The sequence below is a fragment of the Melopsittacus undulatus genome, chromosome 5 (assembly GCF_012275295.1).
Source record: "Melopsittacus undulatus isolate bMelUnd1 chromosome 5, bMelUnd1.mat.Z, whole genome shotgun sequence".
Lineage (NCBI taxonomy): Eukaryota > Metazoa > Chordata > Aves > Psittaciformes > Psittaculidae > Melopsittacus > Melopsittacus undulatus.
In genome coordinates this window covers 45,587,724-45,615,538 of record NC_047531.1, presented here as the reverse complement: position 1 = coordinate 45,615,538, position 27,815 = coordinate 45,587,724, and the positions used below count along the sequence as shown (strand labels likewise).

The 27,815-nt window shown below is 50.4% G+C and overlaps 1 protein-coding gene across 2 annotated transcripts; it reads left to right on the top strand.

Annotated features, from left to right (window-relative positions):
- Window positions 1-1,719: 1,719 nt before the first annotated feature.
- On the top strand, window positions 1,720-25,916 carry MGAT3 (beta-1,4-mannosyl-glycoprotein 4-beta-N-acetylglucosaminyltransferase). Of its 2 annotated transcripts, none has more exons than XM_034063024.1 (2): window positions 1,720-1,810; window positions 19,293-25,916. In XM_034063024.1, the coding sequence occupies exon 2, from the start codon at window positions 19,294-19,296 to the stop codon at window positions 20,800-20,802; it is 1,509 nt and encodes a 502-aa protein (XP_033918915.1). In that variant the 5' UTR covers window positions 1,720-1,810; window position 19,293; the 3' UTR covers window positions 20,803-25,916. The 2 variants fall into 2 exon arrangements, with proteins under 2 accessions (XP_033918915.1, XP_005150396.1); XM_005150339.3 differs by lacking the exon at window positions 1,720-1,810 and adding an exon at window positions 7,242-7,348.
- Window positions 25,917-27,815: the final 1,899 nt, after the last annotated feature.

Genomic DNA, 27,815 nt, shown 5'->3' with positions numbered 1-27,815 from the left:
CTGGCTGAGGGAAATGAATTGATAATTACTGCCCATCCCTAATAGCATTTATACTCCCAGAGCTGAAATCACCCACACAAGCAAGGCCAATGCTGTCATTTGCCAGCTCTCTCAAAAAAACAGTTGTGGACTCGATGCAAATCAAATCACAGCTGCCAATCTCTCCCTGGAGATGCAGGGGGGGCTTCCTTCAAGCCCAGTTTTCTGCCAGGGACCCGATGGCTGTCCCAGAGGGCATTGTCCTGTGGGTGAGCGACCTCATCCTGGACTCACAGAGAAGAGGATGTTATTGTCTTGACAGTGTGTTCCCACCAGTATGCTCTTGCTGTCATTTGGATGGAGCCTTTTGGTATCCTCCTCAGTGCAGCATTGTGCTCTGCCGCAAAATTACCTTCCTCAGATCGTGAGAACTTCGCTTGCTGTCTCATTGTCTTCCTCCTCTCTTTCCCTCAGTACTTCCACAATACTCCTGAGGCACTTCTGAATCCAGCTGACCTCTGGCTGTCTTTAGCCATGCTTCTAGCTGAGTATGCAGTGGGGAAAATTCCCCTTCACTTATGCTCTTTGTTTGAGCTCCAGTGTGGTCTCCATCTTGGCCTTAAAACTCAAAATTAGGCCAGCCCTTTCCCAGGGAAGCCCTCTCTGGTGCCAGCTAGGTGAGATGAGGAGAATAGGCAGAAGATCTATATGCAGGGCAGGTTCTTGTGCATCCCCTTTGGACTGCTGCAAGGTCTGCCCAGGAGAACAGACGTGCTTCTCCCCAGCAAGCTGCCCAGCTCACCCATCTGATAAATGGCAGGTTGCAGGGGCGTTGGCATCAGTGCCTTCATTTCAATGCGCTGTTCTGCTAAATTCCCATCAAAACATAAGGAAGGGTGTACTCTGGTTCTGCATCCTTCTGACTTCCCGTTAGCTGTTGGCCGCAAGGGCTGAGGTCTCGTGCTTGCATTTCATCATGTTTGTAGCGGTACCGTTCAGCCTGGGGGGTTGTTTTGGGTTGGCTTGGCTTTAGCTTTCCTTTCCAAAGATGGGCCTGATGGGGAAGAAGGCAGGGAAAAGTTGAATAGAGAAAAGGCAGCTTTTGCGGCTGGGACGCAGGATCGGGAGTCAGCAGACGCAGGTTCTATTTCTGGCACCACAGCAAAACTTCCTGGATGTCGCTGGGCAAGGCAGCTCGCACATCCCCACCTCGCCTTGAACCTTCCTCCAGCCAAACCACGACGCTCCTGACCTCCCCCGCCCGCCGTGGCACGGGGAGGGATGCTACTGCCGCGCCGGGGCTGCGAAGCGGCACCGCGACGCTGCCTCGACCCCGCAGCATCCTTGGGGGTCACCGCCTGGCCCGGCACTCGCTACCGCAGCCCGCTCAATAAAGCACCCTCGGCCTCACCACGGACCGCCGGGGCCCCTCTGCCACAAGGCGCTCCTTTGTGCGGGGAGGCGGGGGGCGACCGGGCCGTGCTCCGGGGGGCTGTTCGGCGGCGGCCCCGGGGGGGCGGGCGGGCGCGCCGGGGGAGGAGACTGGCGGGGAGGGCGGCACAAAAGGGGCTGCTGCAGCCCTGCCCGCCGCTGCCGGCGGGGCTCGGCTCCGCATCGCATCCTTTCCCGCGGCCGGGAGGAGGTGCCGGGCCGTTCCGCGGCGGAGAAAGAGAAGGAGGAAAGCTAAGGAAGGCGGCGGGGGGCTGCGGGCTTGCCTCGCCTCGCCGCGGCCGGCGCCGAGCCATGCCGGGGGGCGGCGGGCGGGCCGGGGGCGAGCGGCAGCCTCGCCCCGCCGGGGGCCCGGCGGGCACCGACGCTGAGCCGGCCGGGGGTGAGTGAGTGAGCGGACGAGCGGGCGGTGGGGCGGCGGGGAGCAGCGCACACCCGCCCTCCCCGGTGGAGGCGCCCCGGGGCTGCGGGCAGCAGCGGCGGGACCCCCCTTTTCCCCGGTCTGTCCCCCACCCTCTGCTGCCGCCACCTGCAAGTTGTGCCTCGGCCCGGGGCTGCGGCGTCATCCCCTGCGGGCACTGCCGGGGAGGTTTCCCCGGAGAGCCCCCACCTCCCGCTCCTTATTTATTTATATTAGTGTTATTTTTTATTCTCTTCCCCGCACGTCCCCCCCCATAATCCCGGCATCCCCTGCTAGGGAGCATCGGTGGTGGGGAGGGAGGCGGGAGGCGATGCTGCCAGCCCCCTGCCCGCAGCCGCGGGCTCGCCGGGGATGGAGGCACCCTCTGGCCGGAGCACTGCAGCGAAGGCCCATCTGCTGCCCATGCTCGGCTTGCGAGGAGGGCACGGGCTGGGGGATGCGTGCCAAGCCTGCAGCAAGAGAGAAGGAGTAGCAGGAGTGTGTGCGTAGGAGGACAAACATACATACAAATGCATGTGTATGATCAGCATCAAACGTCCCCTCTCCCCCTGATCCCTCTCTGTGTCACGTTGCTACAGTCCCCCCGTTGGGGGCTGGCTGCAAAGGGACGTGGGTACCCAAGTTCTCTCCTCCACTCGTGCAGGGGGTTTCAGGTCGTTTGCGGGCTGGAAATAGGTGCATGTCCTGCTGGAGTGGCACAGGCTGCCGTAGCTCTGTCCTTGTGAGTTTTGCTCTTTGGGTGAGCGTGACAAGGGTGATGGGAAACACGGCATCTGCTGCAGCTCTAGACTTCTTCAGCGAAGGGGGGAGTGCGCCGCGGGATGGAGAGCACCCTTAGCCCGTGATTCTCCTCTGGGGATTTCCATAGGCTGCTTTTCTGTGAGCCATGTCTGGGTTGTTCCTGAGAGCCCTTGTTTCCCAGAGCCAAAGCTGGGGTCTCACGCTCACCCTCCCACCTTAGGGCAGAGCCTGGGTCAGGAGAGAGCCTGCCCTGTCTCCAGCACACAGCGTGGGTGCTGAGCACCTCCCTTCCAGGAGAATGGCCCTCCAGTTAACTCCAAATCCCTCCCCTTGAGTGGGAAGTTCAAGCCCGTGAAAACACTCGGTGGCACCACTGTTAACAACTACAACTTGAGGCGCTAGGAACCCCCAGCCCTCTGCAAGCTGAATTTCAAATTCCCACCTACTTCTGCCCCTGTCTTCCCCACTCCGGCAGGGTGTGAGTCAGCAGGAACTTTGCATGTCCCTTCCCCAAAGGGTGGCTCTCGTGCTCTGTAGATCCCACCTGCAGAATGGCGTTCGAGTCCAGCTGTGACTTTGGAAGAAGCGCCTTAGAATCCCTGTTGCCGAAACCTGGTTGCTGCCAGCTCCTCAGAGGAGAGCTGAAATCAAGCAGGGTGTGCCACTGCTTGACCCTCAGAGAGCAGAGAGATGCAGGTTCCCTGTCCTCCAGCACACCTCCAGTTTCCACAGCCCCCTAAACACAGCTGTAGCACCTGTGTAGTGCTGGGAATGTGTTCTCTCAGCTGCGGTGGACAAAGAGTAGCCCTTTGAGCTATTCCTGGGGAGCCTCCAGCCTCCCTGAAGTGTTATAAAGCAAGCTTTGAACGAAAGCTATTGCGAACTGCAGAAGAGGAGTGAAGCTGTGACTCTGCCACTGCAGGTCATAAAAGTCAAAAAAGATTTATAGCTACTCTACACCCTCAGGTGATTTTTGCAGTAGTGGTGAGAAATCCACGGTGAGGTATAATGTTCTCTCCCTATGAGGACTCTCAGTGATACCTGCATAGCTTGTTTATTAATGCTCTGGATACAGCAATTATATCCTTTGGAGAGGAGAGGGATTCTGGCTAGCTGCAGGCTAGTTTTCTTGCCCAGTTTCCTAGCTGTTGCTTTTTGTGCTGGCACACCTTTGGTTCTGGGTGCTGCTGAGATTCATCTCCATCGGAAGTGCCCAGAATGTGGGAGACCATTTCCAAAGTGGGTTCAGGGACTGTGGTGCTACCTGCCTCCCTCTCTCCCTGCAAGTGCTGGTAAGACTGGGAAAAGTTACCTATGTGGCATGCAGGGGTTGCCTTAGCAAGGAGGTCAAGAAGAGGAGGTGGAATATAGCATGTGTACTTGCATGGGCGTTAGCTTTAGGGGATGCTAACAACTGTAAACACTTACCTACAGTACTTGTGCCTGAGACCAGGATAGCTTGGTCTGGAGGGTTGCTGGAGCTGCTCTGTGGTCACAGAGCCTGCTTAACCTAGGCCAGGCACATGGCAGTGTGCACAGATACACCAGGTTTGTTTGCCTGGGGAGTGTACCTGTGAAGTTTGTGTGCTCCTGCAATTCCCATATACCTTGTTTACTTTCCTCCTCCTCCCACGTGCAACTGGTTAAGTATGGTGTGACTCTGTGGCCTGCCAGGTTGATGTACATGCTTCTTGTGTGTCTTCAAGGGAAGCTTGTGTGACAAACATGGGTGGGTGTTTGCTGGGTGCATGTAGCAATGCACTTGGATCCTGCTGGGTACAATTACCATGGAATGCATGCACTTTTGTAGTATTTATGCCTACAAGCAGTCATGGATATAGTAGTGGTTCAGGACAGTATGTGTAGATGTTATTGTGTATGTACAGTCTGTGAAGGATACCTTAGGAGAGACAAGTTTCTCACTCCCTCCCTTGCCTTGATCTGTCAGCAGCAAGTAGAGAGAAACTCAGTCTTGTGGCAGGGTTCGTAGCTGAGTTCTCAGCTTGCTGTGTCTGAGCTTCCTCTTAGCTTGAGAATAGAATCTTTAAGGTGCACCTGCTATCACAAATTGACATGCTCCTCCAGCCCCTGCATTGAATCATAAATGTGGAGGGAGGAAGTAAGGGAATTTCATAAGGAATAGATGGGGCAAGCTGGGCCAGCATTCATTCCTAAAGGCTGCCTAGGTTTTAGGTGGGGTTCATTGCTCTAAAATGAGCCCTTTGTACATTGTTGGAATCTGTGACCCAATCAGTGGGATGTAGCTGGAGGAGGTGGTGCTAACGAAGGCTGGTACTGCTGACAATTGCTCTTGCAGAGAGGAAGGCGGAGGGGGTACTGACTGGCACAAGAGCAGTCTCCATGTCTTTAGGTCAGTGTAAGGTGCCTCAAAGGGCTGGTTCATGCTCTCATCCCTGACAGTGGAAGTGAAGTGTGGCTACTTGTCCCCACCTGCTTTTCCCTGCAGTCACTGTCACCCATTATTTCTGCAACAAAAGGTCAGGCTGCACTGCATTCTTCTGACAACAGGATGGCATCTTGTGGTACTACAACGAAGTGTTACAGTGGGATGTGAAATCTGGGGAAGGTAGGCACATGGGGCAGTGCAATACAAGGGGACTTTGAGGAATGCCTCCTATTCTCCATCGTGATTGTTCTTGGAAAGGTAGTGACGTATCTGTGGTGCACACATGGACTGTGCTGTCAGGTCAGTGCTGCAGGCTGGCCTTGAGGAGCCTTGGCAAGGAGGTCAGAAAAGGGGGCAAGTCTGGGATTGTGGGCAGCTCTGGGTCAGTTTGGGGTGCTTTGGTAGAGTTAGGTACTGTATTGCTGGGATTGGGCTGTGCAGCACTATCAGTGCTGTATAGAGTGCCAGGACCAGATGCTTGGCCCAGGAGCCAGGGCAGAGGTGCAGTCCTGGACCTGCTGAGTTCCCCCTTTTCCTGGAGGAGGTGAGAAAAGATGCTGCATACTGGATCAGTGATGTAGGGTACATAAGAGCACTCCATGCCTGCATGCTTGTGGAATGGACTCTGACTGCAGCTCTTGGGAAGGCAGAAACAGGATTTCTTTACCTTCTTTTCCTGCCTTCTTTGTGCTCCCTGCGGTGCAAACCCTTTACTTCCCTCAAGCTCCTCCTAAAGCACAACAGGTACCTCCTGTTTTTCAAACCTCTGAACACCTGGAGCACGGTGGGTGTATTTTTGTGCTCAGAAACTTGCCTGGTAAACCTGATAGGTGAAAGGGAGTGCAGCACTGCACTCTGAGCTTTCATCAGGAGGGCTGAGGGAAGAAGCAACATAAAGGGAACTGGCTACCTTACAAAAAGCAAGGGCTTATTCTCAAGCCATGGTTTAGGAAGTGATTATTCCCTGCTTTAGAATAACAAAAATTACCTGAGCTGCTCACTGTGGGGGCCTTGGCCTTTCATGCCAAGATTACAGAGACCACCTCCACCCCCACCCCACCCCCCTCCAGATTTGAATAGGCAGCTTGATGGGCTCAGTTACCATTTCCAGTTTCCACAGCTAAGGGAGCGCCCAGGCCTGTGCCTAAATAGGCTTTTTTAAATGTTTTCTTTTGGCATTTTTCTTTTCTAAAAAATCGGGCATGCCTGTTGTGTATGACCAAACAGAACCCTGCCAGCATGCGTTTTCAGCCTGTAATGTGTAAGCACACAAGCAGCAGGAGAGGTGGATGTGGCCGTCCAGAGACGGGCAGTGGGGGCAGCTCCTCTTCCTGAGGATCATCCATGTCTTGCATTTTATGACAAGTTTTCTCTCTGAGGGCCTCAAAGCAACCCATTAAGCTTCTTTTAATTAAGCAAGCCCCTTACCTGGAGTAGAAGAGGTCTCTCCGATTTCCCATCGGGTAAACTGAGGCACGGAGCAAGGCTTTCACATCCTCATTGGCATAATCAGGGGCTCAGCAGGAGAGCAGTGACTGAAACGCACCACTTCCTGTGCTTGCTCTGTTGCCAGCCTCTCGGAAATCCCAGAGAACAGCCGGAAATCCCAGAAAACAGCCGGCTGCAGTGCTGAGCCAGGGGTTATCAATAACTTTCTAGTTGCTGCTTGGATCCTGCTATCCTTTTCACTGCAGATATCGCCTCCTTCTTGATCTGCTGCCTAATCTATAATCCCAGCTCCCTGCTGCCTTTCCCTTGGAGGCAGCTTTCCCGTTTGGTGTGTATACCCTTACAGGTGGGGCCAGGGTTAGCGAGAAGAATCAAACTCTCTCATCTCTTTCAGGTTTTTGGGGTAATTTTTATCTCGGAATATTGCTGATTGTGTCTTGCATGATACCAAAGCTGCAGCGAGCAGATTTGAAGCATACTGAAAGACTAATGCAAATTAGACCTGCAGCATAACGGCTTCAGCAACTGTGAAACCTATGATCTAAAAGCAGGTGTCTGCTACACTGACTTTACTGGTGCTAGGATCCCCTGTTTCAGCATGCAGATCCTGGAACTGAACAGAAAGCAAGAGAGACAGCATGGCAAAGAGACATGAAAGGGAATCTCTCTCCTAGATGCTGAGCCCTTTAAGAAAGAAGGGGAAGGTAAGCTAGAGCCCTGAGGTTTTAAGCTGGTTGTGCTGAGGCTGAAGAGAGGGCTATGGTAGTGCTTTCAATTCCTCCTTCCTCTGGCAGAAATGCTTCTAGCTGGGCAGCAGGGAAAAAGAGGAGGACAGAGGCCTATGCAGACTGAGCGTGTCGGGCACATGGACAGATCTCAGAGGCTGCAGGAGCTGGACAAAGGTAGGGCTTTGGAAGAAGGGTTTGCTTGCACGGGGCTGAGAGTGGATGGGGCTTGCTGTGTGTGAGGAAGTCCTGTTTTCATGGAGCTTAAAGTGCAAGGGCTGGCCCTGAGGCAGAGCAAAGGGCAGAGTAAATCAGGAGAGCGATGCCCTGGAGTGATCAGTGTGAGCTGCACTCTGTTGCTTAATGACCCCATTGTCGAGGGAAACCTCTGTGGCCCTGATACTCAGGGAGGCAATATCTCCCAAAGGCAAAGGAGTGGGACAGCAAAGCAGACCGTGACTGCTTTCAGCCCAGCCTTCCCTGTACATTATTTGTGCTAGCAGAACTGTTCCTTTTTTCCTGCCTCTGTAGTAGTTCAGTTCCCTTTTCTCCTTCCCACCTGCCCTGGCAGTCCTCTCCTCCCTGTCTCACTGTGCCGATGCTGACTGGCTGCTGCTCTCACCAAGTAACCATGATCAATCAAGGCAAGATGTACCAAGCAGCCTCACTTGAAGGGGACGTGATTTGTTGCTTTTTCTCTTGGGGCCATATGAGGTCCCTGGAGAAGAGGTGGGTTGAAGGAATTGCTATTTCCCCATCAGTCCTGTGTCCCCAGATGCCTCCTGTCATGCTGTTGTTTGGTGCAGCCAGCCTGTTAGTAAGTGGCCATTGTGCTTTCAGATATGTGCTATTGGCACAGAGCCTCTGTGGCCTTGAAATCCCTACACAGCAGCAACTTCTAGAGCAAGGGTTGACCACACCTGCATTCAGCTTGGCCAAGGGGATGATGGGATTGCTTTTGCATAATTTAGAAGTCTCTTAAATTATTTATAGTGCAGTTGTGCTATGGAACAGAGTCTTCTCGCTTCTCATGTGTATTGGGGGAAGAGGGGGAAGGGGTGTTTGTCAGCCATCCAGAGTCTACCACTTAGTGATGAGGAAGTGCTGTAGGTTTGCTTTCTGCCCATGTTTGTTCACATATGCCTCTGTGCAGCTTAGTTACCCTGAAAATCCAGTTCTGGTTTCCACATCACTTAGGAGTGTGTGTGATAGTGCAGAGCATCTCCATGACTTGGGGCTGTGTGAGAGGTGCCTGAGTTCAGAGCCATGTCTTTGCGGTAAAGAGATGGTGCCAAGCTGGAGACAGTGGGATTTGGTCCCTTGACTCAATTGCAGTGCTGTGGGTCTGGGACAGGGATCACTGGGACTGTTCTCTAAAACATTCAGGTGCTTGAGAGCATTTTTTTTTCCTTCCAAGGTCCACCTTGTCCTCCCAAAGTGTTTTTAGCTTTGGCACAACACGGTCTGTTGGACCTTACAAGAGCTCATCAGGACCTGAAGACATGAAAGGTCAGGTGGTTGAGCAGCAAACTGCGCAGCTGAAATTCCCATCGCTTCTCAGTGATTGAACCCTGAATGGCAGGCAGCTGAGGGCAGAGGGAGACAGGGGCAGGTTTTATAGAGGCTCTCGCAGCAGAGGAGCACCATGAAGATGAGCTGGGCAGGCTGAGCACCCACCTCAGCCAGGCATCAGCATCATGCCTCTTGGTCCTCTGCCTCACTGTGGCAGGTTGCTGTACCGCGCAGATGGGCTGTCCTGCTCCTGCCCTGCTTGTCCTGGTGACTTCAACATGACCATGGCTCCCCCTCTGCGTTGCGCATCTGTTTTCACAGTGTGCTCACACATTGGTGTTTTCCTGCTTGACCTGGCTGTGGCAGCTTCTCAAAAACCGAATTCAATATAAATGTTTGTGTTGCTGAAGACCTGAAAGGGAAGTGAAAGGGCTGAAGGTGGAAAAGGAAAAAACTTGGCCTGTAATCGAGTGATGGTGGCAGTGAGCTGCTGAGTCTACTGCACTGTTGAGCAGAAATGCTTCACTGATTTTATCTGTACAATGTCAGTTTGTGGCTCTTTCATTTGGGGAAGAGTTAGCCAAACAATCACCAGGTGTGCCATGGACAAGCCGTGCTGTCCCACCTGGCCCTGGCATGGTTTTCAGGTTCTTCAGCCTGAAACAAAACCTATTCTTTCGTTGACTGGTTTTACCTCACCAGGGATGTTGGCAACTGGCTAAATGCAAAATTTCTCCTCATCCTTCTCAAGAAATAAAACCATGTAAGGGAAGAATGGGAATGCAGATTGTCCCCAGAATGTGTGTGATGTCCAGAATGGCATTTTGTTTCATTGAAGACTAGTTCTCCCCCTCTTTTTCCCATAGACCCTGTCCCATATCTTTCCACTTGGTGTAATCTGGCAATCAGGGTGGTGGTGCTTTGCTCAGTGAAAGGGAATGTTGGTACAGAGGAAGTAAACATATTGTTGAGACCCAGGCCTACTGCAATGCCTGTAAACAAGATCCAGCCATCTGTGGGAGGCAGGAGAGAGATTTATGTGACCCTGAGTGAAGTGCATTATGAGGCTTTTGATTTCATTCTGGGAAACTGCCCCTTTTTGTGGTACCATATGCCTGTTACCGGCATAGAGCTGTTACTGAAGGTTTGATTCGTGTGGATTTAATCCGAGGGGCTGTGATGCTGCAGTCAGAATGATAACATAAGCAGGGGGTTGTCTCTGCAAGCCAGAGCCCGAGGTGCTCTGCAGAGCCCCCAAGCCTGTGCCCTTTGTCCACCCCGGAGGTGGGAGTCTGGGCTGATTTACTCCTGCCTTGGGGCGAGGCACTGAGGAGCTCTCTGCCTATCAGCACTTTCTTTCCGAAAATAATAGCCAAGTGGCGTGGCAGCGGGGGACCCGGGCGGCACTGTGTCGAGGTCTTGCTGAAGTCTTGAAAGAGGAAATGAAGAACAAAGGCAGAAGAGACAAATAAATAAGGGTCTGTTCTTGGTCCAACAAAAATCCCCATGGGTTCGTGTAACATTCTCGGGAAGACGCGACACTCCCAGGGCTGGAGTTAGGTTTTGGGAATAAAAGGGAAGGGGGAAGAGGCAAGAGAATGGGGAGTGTGGAGGGAGCCAGGGATGGGAAGGAGGGAGAGACACCCTGGAGAAACCTCTCTGCATGGAGTCAGGTTACTCCGGCTGTTCCTGGTGAAGAGGGGTTAATGCTCTTTGCATGGGATTGGCTGGTCACCAGACATTCAGGGAAGAGGGGGATCTGGGGGCTGCCAAGCAGGACCCCTGTGGCCTGAAAGGAGGGGAGGAGGGGAAGGAAGAGGCTGGGAATGCTCTTCCAAACAGTAATAGATCGGCTACTGTGGGAAAGTGAGCACACTGCCAAACCCCAAGTGGTTGGTGATGGATGGGGGAGGAAAGAGGGCGGGAATGGGTGGCCAGCTCTTCTCCGTGGCTGCTAGGATCTTGCTGCTGTTCCATGGCCTCTCGTTATTTATTGTCTTCCTGGGGTTTAATTACTCCCCTCCTTGATCCATCTTGGAGAGCTTTTATCCCTGGGATGCACAAACAACTGCCACCTGCTTCAAAAATAGCTGGAAGCAATGTGGTTCCTGCCTGCCTGCGTGGGTCTGTGCACTCTACCCATCACCATGGCATCAAGTGTTTCTTGCCTCCTTCCTCCTTTAACTGCCTCCCACGGGCCCACCGGGCACCCGTCTCACCTTCCTCTGGGCTGTTCAACCTGCATCTCCCTGTTGCTTGGGCTGTTACATGCTCCTCAGTGTCTCTCCTGCTTTCCTTTGCATAGGGTTTATGTGTATGGTGTGGCACATGGTTTGCCATGTGCTCCTCAGAGCCCAGGGTCCATGAGTGATTGTGGGCCAAAAGTAACGATGCTTGCAGCAGCAGAACGTGTTTGTACAAGCACTTGTCTTATTCATGACATGTGTCGGCAAGCACTTGCAATGTTTGTAGCAGTAGAAAGAACATATATTAGAACATTAGAACATGTTTGAGCAAGCACTTGCCTTATCCTGAAAAACAGTTGCATATGATTGGTTGAAAAGGCGCCTGATCAGTAAAGCCATTTCCTTATGATGGCTAGGCAGAATACGATAAAAGCCTGTAAGCTCACTCAATAAAGGTCTTTAGTTGCACCATGACTGGAGTCCATGTCTCATATGCCACAGGTGATCCTGACTTGGTGCTCCTCTTGGTGCTGTGCTCAGGATTTGCTTGGCAAACACAGATTGCCCGCCAGGATCAGCTTTGAAAGCAGTTACCTGCTGCTTCTTCCAGAGCCCTCCTTGAGATATAATCCTTCCCTGATGCTGGTGGGAAGAGTTAGCTCACAGTATTTGAACAGGGGCCTCAACAGATGTTTGCTTAAATTAACAGTGTTTTAAAGAAGTCCTGTAAGTTTGAGTGTCTTGAGGATGTATCTGCACAATACCACGGGTTTGGTGAGAAGTGAACTGATGCAATAATTCACAAAGTTCCTCCTGGTCAGCTGCTTGTTCTATGCCTAAGCATTTTCTTGAAGTTTATTTTTAACCTAGCTAGATCTGCTGCTGAATTGGCTTTAAAAGCAGACATTAATGCAATTGACAACTTGGATTCACACAACTGACAGCTGAGGGGTGGTGAGTGAGGGGAGAACCTATGAAACAACAGCCTGTGTTACCACATGCCTCACTTGGTCTCTGAAATATGATTTTCTTTTGTCCTGTGACAAAATGGTTTTGTCCTACCCTTCTCTGCAGGACACTGAGACTAGATGGGAGTTCTTCCATACTTCTTTAGTTACCCCATGGCCTGTCTGAGGACATAAGTTGCTTTTTCGTGTAGTTTTTTTTGTCCCTTTTTTCTTTCCTATTCCTCATCTCATGATGGAGCATTCCTTCCCCGTAAGATCCCAAAGTCAAGAAGCAGAAGAACTAGCCCACTCCGTTCACACTGCTGTAACTGCTGCAGTCTTGGAGCAGTGAGCACCCGCAGTACTGTATTTGGCTGGGAGAAGGACCTTGCAGCCTTGGTGTATGTGTACTACAGAGTGCAATGAGCAATGCCTCAGCTCATCCTCTGATGTCCTGAGAGACCCAATCTGGGAGCCAAATGGTGATGCAACCTCCAGGGCCATCACAGCAGTCTTCGTGGAACCAGATGTTTTGAGGAGGCAGGAAGCAGGGCTGAGGAAGAGTCCAGGATATTAAGAGTAAGTGAAGGAGAGAAGAGGATAGGAGAGTTGCTGCTTCTATCCAGCATACTGGTGCTAAGAAATTTAAACCATGGCTTCTGAGAGCATGTGAAGGATCAGAGTGTGTTGAGGTATTTCTGGATCCATGGAAATTTCTATACTGAGAATGGCTTTAGCTGGAGAGGGATTAGTTACAAGGGAGCCCAGTACAGCTGAAGGATACTGAGAGGAAGTAGTGTTGGAACTAGATGATCTTAAGGTTCTTTCTAACCCTAACTATTCTATGATTTGATAGATTCCAGGGGAATTTTTTAGCTTGAAGTTTTCTTTAGCATCTTGTACCCTTGTGGTGTCTACATGCTTCTTGGATAAAATTAATTTGGTGTCTCATAGACCATTATTGGATTTTAGTAGACCTTTCTAAGTCTTCTCTGAGCAGATCTTTTAAACTGGGGGTTGGAGAATTATATAATTATGCTGCTATTAGTATTATGGTAGTTACAGTAAGAACAATCTGTTCGAGTGGAGGGTTTTATAATGGACTCTGAAGGTGTTCAGACACTGGTCTATCCTGCTGACTTATGGAAGAACGGTCTTGAGCCAAAATTCTGTTAACAAAGACCACTTTACCTCCAGGTCCTGTGTACTCTGTACAGAGGGTTAAGAGCTGCTTTGTTCCAGGCTGTACAGTTATCTCACTGAGGCTGGAGATGTGGCATCTGAAATAGCCAAGGCTTAGTTCACCAAAGAGCAGGACAAGACACTCAAGAGAACAGCTGAAACAGTGAAAGCCCGTGGGAAGTGTGGAGTCTAAAAGTACTGTGCTTCCAGGAACTGAAGAGGTGAGCAGCCACAGTACTTAAAAAGACAGAGGCTTTATGTTGCATCTGCCTTAGTTTCTGTATGCAGCAGATCTTAGCTGCTGGCACGGAGCAATTGGGTTTCCCACAGGAATGCGTAGTAGAAGACACCTGCTTTCTTTTTGACCACAGATGCTACTGATCTTCTGAGGCCTTGCAAGATCTTGCACACATCTGGAGGCTTGTGGCTGATGTGATGTACCTCTTGTGTCTGCCTTCACTGGCAAGGGAGAAGGCAATGCCTTTATTTATCAGCTGTTTCCTCATCCTTCCCATGCCAACCCCACCTTTAGGTGTCTCTTTTTTTTCCACCAAGTTTTCTTCCTGCTTGATGCCACCCATTAATACTGTGTGGATGGCACCTCTGGAAGTCACAAGGATGCTGTGGTATGGCACCATATGGCTGCTAATTTGGCACCCTGTTGAGCGTGGCTGCCATGTATCTTTGCTGATCTCCCTGTTGAAAGGGGGGAGAGATGCTTAGGCCAGAGCCTCGTTCTCCCTTAGGCTGACCTGACTTGAAGAATCATAGAATCATAGAATAGTTAGGATTGGAAAGGACCTCAAGATCATCTAGTTCCAACCCCCTGCCATGGGCAGGGACACCTCACACTAAACCATGTCACCCAAGGCTTCATCCAACCCGGCCTTGAACACTGCCAGGGATGGAGCATTCACAACCTCCCTGGGCAACCCATTCCAGTACCTCACCACCCTAACAGTAAAGAATTTCTTCCTTATATCCAGTCTAAACCTCTGCTGTTTAAGTTTCAACCCGTTACCCCTTGTCCTATCACTACAGTCCCTAATGAAGAGTCCCTCCCCAGCATCCATGTAGGCCCCCTTCAGATACTGGAAGGCTGCTATGAGGTCTCCACGCAGCCTTCTCTTCTCCAGGCTGAACAGCCCCAACTTTCTCAGCCTGTCTTCGTATGGGAGGTGCTTCAGTCCCCTGATCATCCTCATGGCCCTCCTACCAGTGCTGGATGGCTTGCTCCAGCCGGTTGTGCTGGCAGCAAGTCAGTGTCACCTCATGGTTGGTTGCCTTGGAGCTGCAAAGGAAACGCATAGAGAGGTATTGCTGTTTCACATTAGTGCTGTGGGCAGCAGCTCTTGATGAAGGTCGTGGGAGAATGTTGCATTCTGTCCTTGGAACTCGAATGGAGGCTGATGCGGCCCTGCTTGCATTCAAACCACCTTGTGCTGTGACTGACAGATGTCCTCCTAGCTTGCAATCCCTGGAAAGGCCATGGCATCCTTCACTTGAGGCAAATGCTGAGGCCTAGCAACCCTCTGGTACATCCTGCTTCTCTCCGCCTTCCCTGCTGTCCAGCTTCGTAGGGTAATCTTCTCTTCCTATCCTTAAGCAAAGCACAGCTCTTCTTGCCCCTGAGCTAGTCTGTAGTGTTTCAGTTGTGGACAAATAGTGGGTTTTATAGTTTCTTACTTCTGTGGGTGTTTGCAGGACAAAAGTAACTTGAAATTATAGTGTTCTGAGGTACTGTGATGATGGCAGGTACGCCTTGTACTTCAGAAGCAGGGAGCCTGTTCATTTGTCCCTAGCTGGAGCAGAGAGTTTGGCCCTCAGTGTGGAGTGGGGGATGGAAGTCATTGCTGGATTTTAGTCGGCCATGTGAAAGCAATTCTAATGTGAATTGTTGCTTTGTGTTAAAGTGTCTGAGTGATGGGCAAGTATGGTACTCCATGGGTGTTATGGGATAACTTTAGGCACAGGAGACAAGCATCTCCTGTATCAGGGTTAAAAAGAAACTTCTACTCTGACTTGTCCTCCACAGCAGCTTTTCTCCTGTAACCACAGGAGAGATCTCTGAGTCCTGTGCCCTGATGAGGTGGAGTGTGGGGTAGTATGCATGCAGTGGCCCGTCGCATGGCCTGTTGCCAGCATCCTCCAGAAGAGAACATTAGGGCTGGTGAACTGCCAGCTCTTAGTGGTGCATATCTTTCTCCCTGGCTCCTTGAAAAATCAGGATGTGATTTCAGGATGATATAAATCAACTGGTCACTTGATATAATGGCAAAGTAAAACGGTAACAGGTGCCTGGGGATAACTCATGTGCATACCGCTTCTAGCTTCTCTCCTTCTCTGGAAGCCCTTCCCCTGCATGGCAGAGACATAACTTCAAGCAAGAGAATATCAAAGGGATCCCTTACAAAAAGAAGCTTTCAGCTTGTCTTGCTGAGACCGAATGTTGCTGAAAGCAGTTTATAACTGTGTGTTCCCTAAAGAGCTTTGTCTTAATGGAGCTGACTGTGCATACTCCTCCTGGCTTTTTCTTCTACTTGAACATTAAAGCTGCTCTTGCTGTTGTTTTTAACCTGACAGCAACTTGATCACTTTCTCTGAGATCAAGTTGACTTTTTCCCCCCCACTCCTCACTCAAAATTGTCAGAAGGGAAATATCTCTTCTTGCTGTTTTCTATATTCCTGGTAACTGATGGCTGCTTTGTGATGGAGCAGCTGGGCTCTTTGATGACAAGCTAAGATGTCTTCCTGACTGGTACCTCCTGTCTTATTTCCACCATACATAAATGTTCCGGATGGGGATGGTGGGCAGTAACATCTTCCTCCTCTGCTGGCCTTTGTCTCCAACTAGCTGCCACTCAAAGACACCTCTTTCACCGCAGCACTGACCAGAGGATATGGGAAGGCAAATGTGACCAATGGTTTTTAGCATTTCAGTCCACCCAGGGGTGCATGTCTGCTCTCCACTCCCTGGCAGAGGAATGCCTGGCATGTGAGAATGGAGGTGGTTCCTAGGGAAGAGGTTTCGAAGAGGACAAAGCTTGTTTCTTTTCTTCCCTCCTTTACAGGAGGGGATAGGAAATGAGTTTATGTTCCTACTCCCTAACAAAGACAACTGAGCAGGGAAAATTGCCTCCTGGGACATGTCAGCAGCAAAACAGCAGAGGGTACTGCGGGGCCAGCTTGCTTTGGCAGAGCTGCAGTGGTGGGCTGTGCACACCAGCAATAACAGGGAGGCAATGCAGCTGTGCACAGCTGAGTTTTGCCAATGGATGAAGAGCTGCAGAGCCGTGTGCTGAGCCTGACAGATATTGATGTATGCAAATGTCAAGTGAGGAAAATCTGCTTTACTTCCTAAAGCCGTGCATCCTGCTATGTTGACATGGCACACCACATCCCAGAAAGTGAAGGGGTTTGAATGTCAGGAGTTAAGACCTTTTGTCTGGGAATTTACTGTGGCATGTGGAGCATCACGGCCGTCTGGGAAGGAGACAGAGATGTGCCTTGTGTGACTCCTTCAGCACCTACCCTCTGGGCTGGGCTGGCCAAGAGGAAGCTGGCTGCCCTGCCTTTGTGTGTCCTGCAGGAACTGGAGTGAAACCACCAGTACCTGGCAGCCATTGGGGTTGCCTTATTGGAGCAGACCAGCCATTTATCTTGCCCAGGTTTTAGCATCTGAGAGAGCAACCTGATGTCTGGATGTGATGCCTTGGAGAAAGAGCAGGATGCCTGACTGGGAAAAGCTGTACTAATTTACCAGCAAGGGATGCTTCCTCCTGACAACCAGTTGCTGTTAATTTGGTGTTTTCCATTTCCATGTGCCCTTTGCTTCCCCACACTTCAAGACACATGAAGAACTGGTGACATGCCAGGAAAAGGCACTGGATAATCCTCTACCTTGCAAGTGATCTCACTGCTCCAGCAAGATATTAATAGAGCCTTAAGGAAAAAAGAAATATAAATACCCTAAACACAAGAAGATGCTTTGGGTGTTCCTGCAGCTCCTTGTTTTGCCCCCATGAAGAAAGTTTGTTAGCAAGGCCCAAGATGGTCCTTATGGCTTTGAACAGAAGAACATCAGCCCCTTTATGGCTGGGCCACCCCAAAGGTGGCCTTCCACCAGCTGGACCACAATCAGGTGTGTGCGGTCAGATTGTGGAGCTATGGAGGTGGGTGCAGAAGGTGAGGACCTGCCATGACCCCTGAGGAGAGCCACTGTATCCTTCTTTCCATTCTGCCTGACAAGATGTCCTTCTGGGAGGATGCAAAGCCAGGACCCTGTCCCTCTGCTGACCTGTGCCATGTCAAAGTATATAAAAACCCCATAATAAATGTTAACAAATAGGATCAAGGGATCTCTTTTTCTTACTTCTTTTTTTACTTCCCTCCCACGCCAGTGCTGTAACTTTTCCACCAGCTTCAGGCTTGTGATCCCCCCCTTCATAGCTTGGTGTGAGACTCCTCACTCTGCCACCCAAGCATGGAGGACAGTGTTGGTGGACGGTGGTTCTCACTAAAAAGGTAACCACAAAGCATCCAGAAATGCTTTTCACTGAGCTGTAAGGTATAACTGTGGTCAACCCCTCTACCCAAGTCTGCATCTGAGCCATCTGTAAAGAGCCAAATATGTTTTCTTTTGGGCAGTTGCCATCTGTCTAAATGCTTTATGGCTTTTCACTTTAGTATTAAATTCCCTCCAAGTTAATCAGTAAACGCACTTTGCTGTATCCTACTTAACATCCTCTGAAACAGCGGCAGTGGGATGGGTTCTTCTTTCCTCTGCTCCTGCCTGGGGACACGTGTCAGCCGTGAGGAGCCCTGCCCAGGGGAGCAGGACAACCCCTGTATGGGGCAGCTTCCCTGTGTCCCCAGGAGTGGGAACCACCTCCTGCAGAGGAGCGGCTGGCATTGCTGTGCCGGGTGGAGGGTTTGTAAGTGATGGCGTGGGCCATGTGGTGCCTGTTGGGAACTTTGGCCCTGGAAGGGGGATGGTGGATGGCAGAGAGTTGCCACGGGGGAGCATGTTGTAGAGGGGGTATGGTGGTATGTGTGGTGTGGGGGGGGTTCGGAGGGAGTCCCTGGGTCTCTGCCTCTTTGCCTGCTGTTGCACAGAGGATTTCATGCTCTAGGGAAGAGAGGACAGCCTCTGCTTTGCAAAGAGCTTTTGGTGACCTTGTTCTCTTGCCCACCTTTGCCCCAACCTTCTCCTCCCTAAAGAGCAGAGGGCAAGGCCTCTTCTTTTCCTTGGTGAAGCATTGGGTGAGCTTACTTTTTTTCTTTGTTCTTTCTCTTGTTTTTTTCTTTCCTCTTTTTTCTAGATTGTAGTATTCAATCACTTCTCTGCCTGACAACAGCTCTGTGCTCCATGCCTGGGCTGGAGGAGGGGAGGTGGTGTAGGGAGAGGGTGAAGGCAGTATGTCATATTGTTTGGAGGGAAGGGTTCTGTGCTGCTGGTTTCCTGCTGGCCTGACATGGATCTGTTATGATGGCACTATATTACTAGTGGAGACAGCTAGGTGTTTGTTTTAGCCACCTTGATCCAGACGCAAAAAAACTCCTGTGTCTGGTACCCAAAACAAAAAGCAATGGGCAACATTTGGGAATACGTTGGACTTGAGAAGGATGGGGGAAGACTAAAAGTAACAAAATCTCATTTATTTTTGTTTCCTGTCCCCCACATGAACCTGGGTAGCATTTCCTAGGAATGAGTGTGGTTTTCAGGGCGTGTGTTGAGCAAACACTGAAATAATCTGGGGAGTGTAGGTGTTTTCTTGGTTCTGGCAGCCTGACTGATGATCTCGGTCCTTTAAGACTTCAAGACATTTCAGATGTGTACCCTTTACTCTGTCTCATCCTTCCTGCTCTCTACTTTCTCTTCATCTTCCTCCAACACCCTGGGGATGCAGGGTCTGAGGAGGCCTGCGTTCATTTTGTTTCTGTCAATGAATAGGGACAAATATGCCAAGTGTGGTGAGTTCACTAGATCATGTATTCCTGTTGTTGTGGGTTTCCCATTTTTCTACCCTGTCACTGGTGCCTTTCTTGTCTTTGTGCATTTATAAGACTGTGACTCCTCTAGGAGAGGTTCAGCTTGGTGTAACCCAGCCGAGGCAAAAAAGCCCACTGAAGATGGCAGGAGTGGGGGGAGTATTCTTAGATTCAAGTCTTGAAGGTGCATGCTGAGTTTAGACCAGCTTTCTGCCATCCCCAGCCTGTCTTTCTACCAGTGGTAAGCTTTTTGCACCTCAGTAACTACTGAATGTGACTTTCCTTTTCATGGCTTTTCCACAGGATGAAGATGAGTCGCCATAAGCTCTTTCTGACTCTCTGCATGGCTGGTCTCTGCCTCATCTCCTTCTTGCACTTCCTCAAGGCCCTTTCCTATGTCACCTTCCCCCGGGAACTGGCTTCGCTTAGTCCCAACCTTGTCTCCAGCTTCTTCTGGAACAATGCCCCTGTCACACCTCAGGTCAGCCCTGAGCCAGGGGGCGCAGAGTTGCTCCGCACACCCCTGTACTCGCACTCCCCGTTGCTCCAGCCCCTGCCACCCAGCAGAGCCAGCGAAGAGCTGCACAAAGCCAAGTTTGTGCTGCCAGAAGACACAACAGAGTATTTCGTCCGTACCAAAGCTGGTGGCATTTGCTTTAAACCAGGCACCAAGGTGCTGGAGAAGCCACCCGTGGGAGGGCGGCTGGAGGAGCGAGTGGATGGTGCGGCATCGGGGCGGCCAGCTCGCAAGCCGCTGAGCGCCACTGGGACCAAGCGGCGCAAGTGGGTAGAGTGTGTGTGCCTGCCTGGCTGGCATGGCCCCAGCTGCGGGGTCCCCACCGTGGTTCAGTACTCTAACCTGCCCACCAAGGACCGCCTTGTGCCACGGGAGGTCCCCCGGCGCGTCATCAATGCTATCAATGTCAACCATGAGTTTGACCTGCTGGATGTCCGCTTCCATGAGCTGGGAGATGTGGTGGATGCCTTTGTGGTGTGCGAGTCGAACTTCACAGCCTATGGAGAGCCGCGACCCCTCAAGTTCCGTGAGATGCTCCTCAACGGCTCCTTTGACTACATCCGCCACAAAGTGCTCTACGTCTTCCTGGACCACTTCCCACCTGGAGGCCGCCAGGATGGCTGGATTGCCGATGATTACCTGCGCACCTTTCTCACCCGGGACGGCATCTCGCGCCTCCACAACCTGCGCCCGGATGATGTCTTCATCATCGATGATGCTGATGAGATCCCAGCCCGTGATGGCGTGCTCTTCCTCAAGCTCTATGACGGCTGGACAGAGCCCTTTGCCTTTCACATGCGCAAGTCACTCTACGGCTTCTTCTGGAAGCAACCAGGTACCTTGGAGGTGGTCTCAGGCTGCACCATGGGGATGCTCCAGGCTGTCTATGCTAACGACGGGATCCGTCTGCGGCGCCGCGAGTACTACACCATGCCTGGCTTTCGGCAGTACGAGAACAGCACAGGACACATCCTGGTGCAGTGGTCACTGGGCAGCCCTCTCCACTTTGCTGGCTGGCACTGCTCCTGGTGTTTCACCCCAGAGGGGATCTACTTCAAACTGGTGTCGGCCCAGAATGGGGACTTCCCCCGCTGGGGTGACTACGAGGATAAACGAGACCTCAATTATATCCGGGAGCTGATCCGAACTGGTGGCTGGTTTGATGGTACTACACAGGAGTATCCTCCTGCTGATCCCAAGGAGCAGATGTATGCTCCCAAGTACCTGCTCAAGAACTACCAGCGGTTCCGCTACTTGTTGGAGAACCCCTACCGAAAAGTGGAGGGTGCTGGGTGAGAGCACTGGGGCTCGTGTGGGAAATCAGAACTTCACAACAAAGGGAAAGAGTCGGGTGTTTTAATCTGTTCCTTTCTTTGTTTTCTTTGGTTCTGGGTGGGAAGTGCCATTTCTCTGGGGTCTCTGCCCTCCCGCCCTTCCTTCTCTTATTTCCTTCATCCCAGAATGATTCCTGGGGACACTCTTATATGAAGGGAGGCATGGGCAGGTGGAGGAGAGATGGTGGGGACCTACTCTGGCGGTAGGATAAAGGCTTGCATCTCCTGAACTTCTCCTGCTGATTGGAGAGACTCTCGGCAGCCAGCTGGTGGGTTTTCCTCAGTGGGAAGCTGGGAGGGTCCCATGGGGAGAGAGGGCAGCTGCTCCTGTCCACCCTTGTCCTTTGTGGATTGGAGCAAGCACAGATGCAAGATTGAGCTATTCAGTGAGCATGTGAGTCAGCAGGCACAAACCAATGCGAGTGGTCACGTGTGCAGATGTGTGTCACAGGCATTTTTTGGATGAGTGAATGTGCAAAAGCATCTCAGTATGCATTTATTTTTTGTATACCTCCGTGTTCAAAGAGTATTTTGGAGAAGAGAAATCCTTTGCTTCCAAGGTGTTCTCCCGAAGATGCAGCCTCTTTCCACAGGCTCAATGCATCTGTCCTGGGCTCTGTCTTGCCCTGATGCTCAACCAGTCCTGGAGCAGGCACACAGGAAGCAGAGGGAAAAGATTATTTTATTTTTTTTTTATTATTATTATTTTCTTTTACTCCTTTTTCACCCCTGCCCCAACAACACTGCACTGGCTTGGCCACAGGCACTGAAGCATCTTCCCTGCAGTACATGCGTGTACTGGGGCTGGGACAAGCTGCAGGGGAAATGAATCAGACAGTGGGAGTGTATGTTTACAAGTGCATGGTTTCATATGTGCATGAGTGCTAACATGCATGGTTTTGGTATGCATGTGGGCATTCGTTACCAGTACTGAAAGGGAAGGGGACAGAGTTGGGCTTGGGTATGTGTGCTTTTAGAAAATGGGGGGATCTAGAAGCTGCAATCTTCATCTTGGCATGGATGACTTTTTGGGGAATTCAGAGCAGTGCTAAAACACATGGCACTGTTGTGTGCCTCTTTGGCTGCCTCTGCAGTCTTGTGGGCTGTGCCTGCTGCAGGATTGGTGCTTGCATGTGTTGGCTGTTCCTTCTTGCTGTGGGGTAAAAGGGAGAGGAGAAGGGCAAAGCTCTGAGTCAGCAATGGGTGCTGTGGGGAAAGACAGAGCCTGCCAAGGCACAGGATCCATCTGTCTGCTGTTCAGGTATGAGGGAGCTCATGGAGCTCTGGGCAGACCCACCCTAGGCCAAGAGACTCTTGGGACCACGATGCTATCCAGAGAGTGTGTGCAGCCTGGGCCATGCAGACAAGACCATACAGAGGAACAGGGATATCTATCTAGTGTTTGACAGTGATGGGTACAGTCAGTATCTGGCCTGTCATCATATTGAATTGATTCAGCTCATTGAGGAGGCAGATCTATGTCTCCACCTTTACCACTCTTCCCACCCTTCCCTAACAGTTGGCTTGACAGGGTGCCCAGTGCCTGGGCTGTAGCAGGCAGAGGGTGACAAACATGATGAACTTGCCCTATTAGCTTTGCAGTGGAAAGACTAGCTCATGTTCCAAGCAGAGAAGTGAGGATCATAGGAGGAGAAGGAGGAGGAAAATGTTGGCATAAGGAGGAGTGACCCTGAAATCAGGCCAGCTGTGCTGAAGCAGGAGGGTTTCCATTGCCATTAACTCACCCCATCAGGGCTCCACATTCCTGTGTTGTCCAGCCCATTCCCACCCTTGTGCCTAATTCTTTGTATCGCTCTCTTTTTCCTTCCTATTACCATCTTTAGAGCAGTGAAAAGCATCTATAAAAATAACTTGATTGCCAAATAAGACCGAGACTGGAGCAGGATGAAGACGAACATCTTTTTCTGATCAAACTGAGATGAAGTGTATCTTAGCTCCTTCCACATCTCATGTGCTATAGTGCCTGCTTAGGTGAAAAAGATCCTCTTTCTGTTGTTGTTCATGCTGGGTCTTTCCCACAGACAGGAAAGCTTCTTTGGGAACTGAGTGGAGAGCAGCTTTGGAAGGCAGAATGCTGTTTCCCGAAAGGGAAGCTGTGGCTCTTCTAAGTCCAGATTTGTTGATGCAGCAGGAGGGAGTCTTTCAGAATCATAGGGTCCTTGTGCCAAGCAGCTGTGTGGAGGTGTTTAGTGTAGAGTGATGATAGAGAAATGGGGACCGAGCTGGCAAAGGAGGAGCCTACATTGAACAAGATGAGAGCAGCAGCACTGAGGCTGCAGCACAAGGGGAATGTGCTGAGGAGGGGGGCAGCCAGAGGAGAGCAGGTGTGTGTTAGCTCTCGGGATTCAGTAGCAGAAAAGTATGGAAGGAAGGAGCTATTTCTCATTTTCACTCTTGCAAAAGAGCCTGAGGTCTACTCTCAGACCTTTGGCTTTGCTTTAAGTGACAACAGCACAAACCCAATGGCAGGCCTTGCTGACAACAAAAGACAAGGCAGTACATGGGTGTTTTGGCAGCACCAGAGCCCCATGAAGCAGGGGCTAAAGTGCATGTGTGCTGGGGCTGTACCTTGTTTTCTTCTATAGTGGGAGCAGCCTCTCCTCTGATACCAGCCCTTCCCATTAATAGGTGTCCTTGTGGATTTTTACTGCACTGCACATTACTGTTTTGCTGCTGAGGTATCTTGGGAGTTCCAGATTAGCCCATGCCTGCAATATCTGCATCTCCTGTTCTTGAACTATAGCCTGTTGCCTTCTCTCACCTCTCTTCCATTATTTGCTCCATCTTTTCCTCTGAATTGCTTCTCCCTTCTGCCCCCTTGGCAGAAGGTCCTGCTGGAATAGCAGTGCTGGGGCTCTTCTGCAGGACTCTGGCCCTGTGCTCCTCCTGAACTTACTCTCCTCCTTATTCTTAGGAAATGAAATATAAAACAGACTTCTGTTGTGGTGGGAGGAAGGGGCTTTACAGATGAAATGCATTCTTTTTTGTTTCTCAACAGTCATTTAAGCACTTTTTGATTTAAGGCCAAACCAGTCAATGTTTCTATCTATTTATCTGGCTAATCCTGTGTTTATTATCCTTAGGGAACTAGAGTGCTTGTCATTAAAATCTGCCCTCTTGTCCCTGGAGGCGACGGGTACTAGCAAGCTGACTTTTGCACAGTCATTTTCCAACGTGGTGGTTTGTCCTCTGTCCAGCCCTGCCTTGTACTGCTGTGCTGGCACATCCGTAACCAGTGCTCAGGGGGTCAGCCGCCCTCCCAGACAACCTCCACAAGAGAGAACCCTTGTGGGGTGGTGAGAGCAGCAAAGAAGGCAGGTTTGTATTGGATTCTCATTTCCTGGTCCTGAATTCTGAGGTGAGCATTGAGGCTCCTTGATTTTGCCTGAACGAGGTTCTCAGGTTTGAGAAAGGAAGGACTAGAAAACTCCATCCTGCCCATGCGCTGGAACTGAGATCAGACCACCCTGTTGCAGCCATGTGCAGCAGAGCCGCGCGCCCACTGTCCCTTTGGCAGCAAAGCTGGCATGTGGAGGGAGGAAAAGCATCACCAGCCTTTCCTTGCAGCACTCTTCTGCCTCTGTGATTTTCTTCCCCAAAACCTTTCCACCTTCAAATTGACTGGTGTAAAGAAGGGCCAGGTAGTAGATGAAGCAGTGTGTGACACCCCCAAACCTTGCTCTTTCTTTCTGCCCATCTCTGTTGTTGCCTTTCTTTATGCTTCCCACCTAAAAAAGGGATTGTGTGCCTATGCATGGCTTTGGACCAGGGAAGTCATCTTCCTCTTTTGCCTGCAGTGAAGGAGAGGACATGGGCTTTGATGGACCTGCAGCAAATGAGCTTGCTAAAGCAGAGGGTACAGGGCAGGTTGGCTGTCTTTGCCCCTTTGAAGGGCTAGGGTAATACCATAACCAAGTGACAGACAGAAAAGATGGAATGTTTTTGTGCCTGTGTGGTTGCTGTGAAGGAAAACACACTCATGTCCACTCTTGCTGTTGCTTTCTCTGATCCCTGTGTCCTCCTGAGGTGTTTGCTGTCATGCAGCTCAGGGCAACCTGCTCTTATGTCTCTGACAGGTAAACAAGGGTACCTTGTGGCTTCTGGGTATTGTACAAGTTGGGGTGGAGGGAGAGAGAGCAGTACGCATATCTGTTCCCCTCTGTGCTCCTTGGTGTGTCCTTGTGGGATGGTAGTGTCTTTTCCCCTCCTGAATATCCCCCAGGCTCTGTCCCTGTCTCCCAGCTCCTGCCAGCAATCTCTGTGGCTGCTATGCCTCTGCACTGTGAAGATATCTGTCCAGGGTCACTCCTGGTCCTATTAGCGAACACTGGTGGTGAAGAGGGAAGGGATGGCTCATCCTGGCTTCACTGACCTCAAACCATGGCAAGAAAGAAGGGAAGTGAATGGGAAAATGGATCCTGAATCCCTCCATTACTGTGTTCCCTCCACCCCTCCCAAAAAATCATCACTCTGATTTCTAAGACGTTGGAAAAACTCGCTCTTATTATGGAAAGAGAGGGGGAGCTGGAGGTAAGGGGGTGGCAGGAGGGGCTCAGATCCAGCACCAAGAAAGGAGAGCTGTTTCTAATGCAATACACTGACATTTAAAGCTTTGGGGACTACAGATAATGGATTAAGAAGGGATGTGAAATACTCTGAGACTGAAAATCCAAACCACTGTTTTTTTCTTCCTGTGTGGATGATGATGAAATTTCATCCCGGAGGTAGTCCAGCAGCACTTCTGAGCCTGTGGTCCACCTGGACCTACTGGTGGTGTTGCCCCTGGGGTGGCTCCAGAACACCCTGCTTTGGCAAAGAATGCGTGGACTTGCCAAAAATAAAATCAAATGAAAAATAAGAGCATCTGCAAAGCTCCTTTCCACTCTGTAATTTATAAACAGCAAGTAATAATGGACTTTTTGTAAGGATAAATCAAATGTACATTCTGAAATCATTTTCTCTGTAAATGGTTGGACTTCATTTCACCCTTAAAGGGATGCTTAAAAGGAGGAGATAATAATAAAAAATAAAAACTTTACAAAGTACAAAAGGAAACCATGTTGTGTGTGTGTGGCAGCTTTTATTTCTGATCAGGTGGGCTGGAAAATGGGGTGAGGGAAGTTGCTTCCCTCCTTGGCAGGACTCTGCTCCTGCGGAGGGAGATTGTGGAGGAGCCTGGCTGGTCTGGGGAGTGATTCCTGGTTTTGTGGGTCCAGGTCAGACTTAATCTTCTGCGTAATGTGCAAGTATGGGCACATAAAGGCACATGAGCAGGAAATGATGGCTGCCAAGTGGCTCTCAGAAGAGCTAGTTAATGTGGGAATCAACATCAACACTCATGAAATGGTCCCTTGTGACCATCTTCCCTCCTTTGGATGCATCCACTTTTTCAAGTAAAGCTGTGGAAACCCTGGAGCCCCACATTAAACCTCTCCACTGCAGAAACATCTCTCTGGCGGCTGACTTTGGGCACGACGCACAAGAGAATGTGACCTTGTTTTACCTTATTTTTAAACCTGTCTAATGTAATTTTGGCTGTTTCCCATTACACAGTATCAAAGGCTGGTCCTGCTCTGAATCCTCCAAAGCATCGGGCCTCAGCAGTGCCTCTGGAAAGGGCCTTTCACAAGCTCACGTGCCATTGACGGCTCTTTCACTTTTCACCTCTTCAAGTGTCTTGTAGTTCAGGTTCATTCCTGGTCCCTTTTAGAGATAGTGACCGTAAACATCATAGGTTATTTCCTTACAGTGATTAGCTCCAGCACATTCCCTCTTCTTTCTTGCTTCAAAATCAGCCTGATGTTTTCAGTTCTCCTCTTGGGGAAGGGTCTCCTTCAGGTTAGAGACTTGCACTGTGCATTGCTTAACACCTTTCTGCTGCTTCTTGTCTCTGGAACGAAAGGCCTGAAATAAACATGCTACCCCAAATTAGCAATTAAAATTTTCTATTAAGAATTTTTAATGTTCTTAGTGATTGCTGCATTTTTGTGCCCAAGTAGGGGATAATCTAAAAATAGATGATTGCCAGAATGCCTGAACTTCAAATTTTTCAAGAGAGGAAGAGAAGAATATAAGCTTAGGCCAATGATAATTCAGTGAGACAGTTTAAGAAATGAGAGTTGACTAGGTTAGAAGGTTCTCCCATGTTATTTTTCTTGCCTCCAACACGAAATCTTTTACTGGCACTTACATTATTTTAAGAAGAAATATAAATGGCGTTTCTTGAGTTTCTTGCGAGATTTTAAAAAAAGGCATTGGGAGAATCCATGTCTTTCTTCCCTGGAAAGCCCAAGCTTATTCTGTGGAAGCTCAATGTACCTCTGTGAGCAGGGACTTGTATCTCCCACAAACCAGTCTGCGGTAGACACCCTCATTTGCAGGTTCAGTGCTGACAGTCAGATGAGTGAGAGGGACACGTAGCTCCACCGCCAGCCTTACATACCATGCCTTGGAGAGTCCCTCAATACATCAAAAGGGATCTTGGTTCATGCACCCTGGTTATGGAAATGGAGCCTTAAGACCGTATTGAGCCAGGAGTGTGCAAGATATCCAATTCCAAGTAAATCCCATGTGTTTTGCAGAGTTTCAGTACCCCAGCATGTGTTACATGGAGAGATGCTCTAGCATGACCTGCCTGGGAATAAGCCATTTCTCCCAAGCTCTCATTGTATGTCAGCAATGCCCAGTGCACCAGTGCTCGGTGCAGACCAGGTCTCTGGCAGACCCTCTGTCTGGCTTCCAGAGGGGTTGGCTCTGGCTGATTCCACATCAATGCCTGCAGCAGGTTAGCTGATCAGGGGAAGGACATGCTGTTTCCAGACACCATGGTGCTTGGAAACTAAGTGACTTCAATATAAGCTTACAGCACCTTTTGGAAAGCTGGAGAGGGGATACCAAGAGCCTGGCTTGCTGGCTGTTTGTTTTCGTTGCTCGGATACATTTGTTCCCAGTGTA